We start from the raw sequence: 4686 nt of genomic DNA, 5'->3' as shown, positions 1-4686 counted from the left end.
ATGCACGCCCGGAATGTGAGCCAACGCGAGTGACAAGTTCTGCTACCGCGCTATTAATTACGATCACCATAATAAAATGTCATCGCTGCTGCAGTCACCATTACGAGAATCGCTGCGTTCCTTTCACTTAATTATAGGACGGTGTCTTATTCGCACATAAAAAATTTTTACGCTCACATCAACATCCGTTATGTTATTTAAGCAATAGTAAAACAAAAAAGTTCTGTGAAAAGAAACTAAAAGATTTGCCAATAATTCCACTATAAAAATGTCAACACTTGGCTGTTTTTCAATTCCAAAAAGACCAACGAAAGTGTTCCGAAAATTTTACGAGAAAAAATCGATTACGATGACATTTATTCCCCGTGCCGTTCCAGTCGGCGTCCAGCTTCGCGCCCCCATGCCCGAACACCACCTCCACCGTTTCGTCGTCGGCGTCCCCCACGTCCTGGGCGTCCAGGTGGCGGGGGTACTTCGTCAGACGGTGGCGGGGGAAAATCGTAGCCGCGACCATCGTCCCTACTGCCGCTGCCGCCGTCATAGCCATGCTCACCAGCTGAAAAATTATTATTTTTAAAACGAAGATGTAAAACGATCACTTAAAGCACGCCAAGCGTTAGTTTGAAAATATTTGAGATTACCTTCGCTCTCAAAATCGGCGGCATCGTCATCACCCACATCGTCTTCCTCCCACATTTCCTCTTCACCATCAGCCACACCACTGGATGGTAGATAAACATCGGGAGCCTCATCCTGCTGCTCCTCGATCGATTCCATTCCATGGACCCCACTGATGCTGCTCCGGTCTTGTGATCTAGCCATCTGTGACGGCAGACGGAAACCTGTTTTCCCGCAAAAAAAAGTTTTAAATATGGCAATATGTAATAATAAGGTATTCGCAGGGATATTTTACTTTAAAAAGTACCTTCAGCGCTCACGCGATAAGATGTATCGTGTCGGAGCGGAGTCGATGGGGACCCGGAATATGTTGAGTAGGAAGAATTCCGGTGAGGTCGTCTGTTCGCTGCTTCCTCTTCTTCACTGACTGCCAACAAAAAGCTCTTCCAAAAATGGGATTGCGAAATTACAACAACAACCAAATACTTTTCTGCTGCTGCGCTTACCCGCAGAAATCCCTTGGTTACTAGCCAAATTGTTGCTGCTGTTGTTGCTGCTGTCGAGCCCAAAGTCCAAAAGATTCCGCGATCCTATCAAAGAAACATATTGCATAGAAAAAGCAACTGCCATTCAAACACGTTTCATAATATCGCCAGCGCCTACCGCGGCATTCCTCCCGGTTAGGAACAATATTCAACTCGACATTCTGATAGATTCTGTCGTCTCCAGGGCTGCCGCCCATGCCGCCAGCGTGCCCATTCTCCTCGTTCCCCGGCAGACCGTTATATTCGGGATTATAGTGGATCACGGCTTCATGTTGCTGCGGCGGTGGTGGCGGTGGTGGTGGTGCGTCGGTGGGAGGGCGGTGCTGCCGCGAGAAAAGGAACGCCAGTGGGCTGGAGCGAGGCGTAGGCATATGTCGCGGGCGGGATGTGCTGAATGTCGGTGAGAAACTATGATTCTGCTGTGGGCGGAGTGGGCGACTTCGATTGAATATCGGAGTGAAGGCAGAATCTTGCTGTGGCGGTACGCGAGGGTTGTTGCTCCGGCTGTTGAGATTGACGTTAGCGCCACCGCCGCTAGCTGCTCCTACACCGCCCACTCGACCTAGCCGGAAGCCGCGCTTCCACAGGACACAGATCACGATTATAGCAACCAAGATGATAACACCAACGCTGATTCCTGCTGTGGCAAACTGGTCTAATGCCATCCCGCGCCGTATTTCTGCACCTACAAGCAGACACGGTGGACAGGACAAATTATACACGGTTGCCGCGGTAGTAGCATCGGAGGTTGTGGCGGGGTTGGTGGTCGTGACAACGCTGAATTCCGCTGGTGACAACAGCAAAGACGCACTGGAGGTGGCGGTGCCCACAACCGAAACATTATTATTTTTTCCGTCGCTACCGCCATCGGTGCGGTTGCCACCTCCATGGACATAACTGACGTTATTAAGAATTATCGTAGGAATAACTGTATTATTAGCAGTAGCGCTGCCGTCACGCCTGCTGCTGCGGATGCTGTTATTTCCGGGCTCCTGCTGCACTTCCGGCCGAGCGGTATTAGTGCGTATACTTGTGTTCACTGGTGAAGGGGAATTGCCATGCAGGCGCGGTGCACTTGCGTGAATACCGATGTAAGAATATACAGCAGTTGCCGCAGCCGACGTGCTGTTCATTAATGAAATGGTGGTGGTGGTGACGGCGGTAGTGGACAGAAAATTGTCGAGGGTTAGTAGCCGATTACTAGCGGAACTGGTGGCGTTATGATTGCTGGACACCGGCACTGTTGCTGGCGTTGCTGTTCCAAACGCTGCTGGTATTATCGAGCTAGAAGCCATTTCCGTTACGAGCGCCGCCGCCGCCAATGTCGTTGACGACGAAGACGACGACGACGATGGCGTGAGCGCCGTGCCCGGCGTAAAGGCTGTTGTTTCTGATGATGTTAGCGTACTTGTCCTATTGGCGCGACTGACAGTTGTGGTTGTTGAGTCATTATCATTTATCACCGACGATGATGCTGCATGAGTCACAATACCACTGCCGACCGTGCTGCTGGTTTGCACGGATGACCGCCGAGACCCGCGAAACGTCGAAGATGTAAGGACTGGCAGCGACGACGGCGACAGCGGCGTCGTCGTCGTCGTCGTCGCTGACAGTGGCAACGATAACGTTGGCGAGGTTCGCTCCACTGTTATCGTTGTTATGAAGGTCGGGATAAATACGGTAGCAGTACTAGTAGTCTTAGAGACGGTAGTAGTAGGAAACGTAGTGGTGGTAGTAGTAGTAGTAGTAGTTGTAGTAGTAGTAGTAGCGGAAATAGTACGATTAACACCCACAGCCGGGCTGACAGTGAAGCCTTTACGTTGTGATAGTGTTGCTGTTGTTGCTGACGTTGCATTCTTACCGCTATCATCACCGCCTGCGGGAGTCATGGCGCGCGTGCTGTACTCCTTGTCACGTGAAGGAGTGGTTGTTGACCATGATTCGGTGCCAGTTGTAAACGGCGGTGTGCTAGGCTTCCAGCCTGGTCGAAATGAGGCTGTCGTTGCGGTAGTCCACGTACAGCACGGAGGATATCCACAACCGCTACGTAAACCTATAATAATACTCGTGCACATATCACACTGCCAAGTTTCATACTGGGTGCGGATGTTACTTTACCGTAATGCATTTAAATTTAGAGTAATTATTTAGCTCGTTAAGTATATACCTGCAGGACAACGATTGGCAATGACGCGCAGACCCAGGTTTTCCAGGCATTCCAACTCTCGACAGCGGCTGGACCCATCAAATACCGTAAGGGAGAGGAATATTAACTGCAGATCGGGAAAATTATGCGTTGGGGGCCAATTGGGAAGCACATTAACATCCGATCCGGTCATATCCAGCATACTGACTCCCTTCACAATAATACCAGGCTGATTATCCAACGGCCACAAGTTCACCTTGCTGTCACCGCATTTCCAAAACGTTTCCCGACAAATACAGAAATATGGGCAGGCAACGAGGGAGGTGGTGGCAGCGAGAGAGGCAGCGGATACAGCCCGGTTAACGGTTGCGGGTGCAGCGAGAGCACCGTTTGATAATAAAGGGCGCTGCAGTGCAACAGCAGCACTCGGCGATATTCCAGCTACCACGATAATTATCCCTACAATTAATTGAGACATGCTTTTGTACAGCGTACAGTCATCGACAATTGCAAATTTTAGAACTGACGGGCGTCCTGCATGGAAGTGTTTTCAAAGTGAAATCCACAATCTGATTCTCTCTTTCTGTCTGCACTTACCTTACTAACACGATAATGTTAGGCCAATGAGCTAAAGAATTACTGATAAGCTGAGTGTAGTTTTTATTCGTACACATCCACACAACACAGCATCATGGCGCCATCGTAATGGGAGAAGACACGCAAAAAATAAACGTCAACATAATACTGCTAAGGGCATGAGAACCTCTAATAAATGGATTTCTTATCGCTTATTCTCGAAATAATTTTCTCCACTGCTGCATGACAGAGGGAAAGAGAGAAAGCGATATCCTGCGTGCGTTGTAAATCGCAGTTCACTTAGTGGATGCATGGAAAGTGCATTCGGCATACAAGAGCAGAATGATGATGGTTACACTGATGATAGAGGGAGACAGAGAGTGAGAGAAAGAGAGCGCGCGCTCATCTGCCTGCCTGTTTATGGGTATGTGTGTGTGTGTGTGTGTGTTTGTGTGTGTGTGTGAACACGGGTGCTGCGTGCTGCACGCTGTGTGTGTGTGTGTGTGTGTGTGCCTGTCTGTTGCTATGGCTGCTGAGTAAACACACATGCTGCGTGCTGGACGGCGGCTCCAGTGTATCGCTGATACACGTGCTGTGCGAATCTCAAGGAGACTCGCAGCGCAGCTGCAGCTGCCTGTGCAGGTGAGCACGCGTGCAGCACGGCTGCACAGCTGCGACGGGAGTGTATCGCTCATGCATCTGCTGCAGCACCCTGTAGTAGGTTTGCACACCAGAATGGTCAGTATTCATCATAGTATCGGTAGTTCGCGTAGTTTTCGTGGCTTCCTGTAGTCTTGGTAG

At 50.0% G+C, this 4686-nt stretch overlaps 1 protein-coding gene and 1 long non-coding RNA gene across 2 annotated transcripts; both read right to left on the bottom strand.

The window, feature by feature from the left end:
• Nucleotides 1-323: 323 nt before the first annotated feature.
• On the bottom strand, nucleotides 324-2458 carry LOC129594027 (uncharacterized). The gene is made up of 5 exons (XM_055490571.1): nucleotides 1282-2458; nucleotides 1125-1208; nucleotides 926-1045; nucleotides 642-842; nucleotides 324-556 (listed from the first exon to the last, which is right to left on the bottom strand). The coding sequence occupies exons 1-5, from the start codon at nucleotides 2456-2458 to the stop codon at nucleotides 357-359; spliced, it is 1782 nt and encodes a 593-aa protein (XP_055346546.1). The 3' UTR covers nucleotides 324-356.
• Nucleotides 2459-2999: 541 nt separating this feature from the next.
• LOC129594054 (uncharacterized) lies at nucleotides 3000-4070 on the bottom strand. The gene is made up of 3 exons (XR_008691154.1): nucleotides 3907-4070; nucleotides 3331-3768; nucleotides 3000-3216 (listed from the first exon to the last, which is right to left on the bottom strand). It is a non-coding gene; the product is annotated as an uncharacterized LOC129594054 (long non-coding RNA).
• Between the last annotated feature and the right edge of the window lie 616 nt (nucleotides 4071-4686).

The sequence above is a fragment of the Paramacrobiotus metropolitanus genome, unplaced genomic scaffold, assembly GCF_019649055.1.
Source record: "Paramacrobiotus metropolitanus isolate TYO unplaced genomic scaffold, Prichtersi_v1.0 Parri_scaffold0000065, whole genome shotgun sequence".
NCBI classification, from domain to species: domain Eukaryota; kingdom Metazoa; phylum Tardigrada; class Eutardigrada; order Parachela; family Macrobiotidae; genus Paramacrobiotus; species Paramacrobiotus metropolitanus.
Note: the sequence above shows the minus strand (reverse complement) of the source record. Positions and strands in the feature narration are given on the sequence as shown.

What these genes read in the sequence shown, in the direction of transcription:
- LOC129594027 (XM_055490571.1), bottom strand. Translation starts at nt 2,458, where the DNA reads ATGGCTTCTAGCTCGATAATACCAGCAGCGTTTGGAACAGCAACGCCA. An exon ending in TAACCGGGAGGAATGCCGCG is followed by an intron (nt 1,209 to 1,281) that starts GTAGGCGCTGGC and finishes TTTCTTTGATAG; the next exon opens with GATCGCGGAATCTTTTGGAC. An exon ending in CGCCGATTTTGAGAGCGAAG is followed by an intron (nt 557 to 641) that starts GTAATCTCAAAT and finishes ATAATTTTTCAG; the next exon opens with CTGGTGAGCATGGCTATGAC.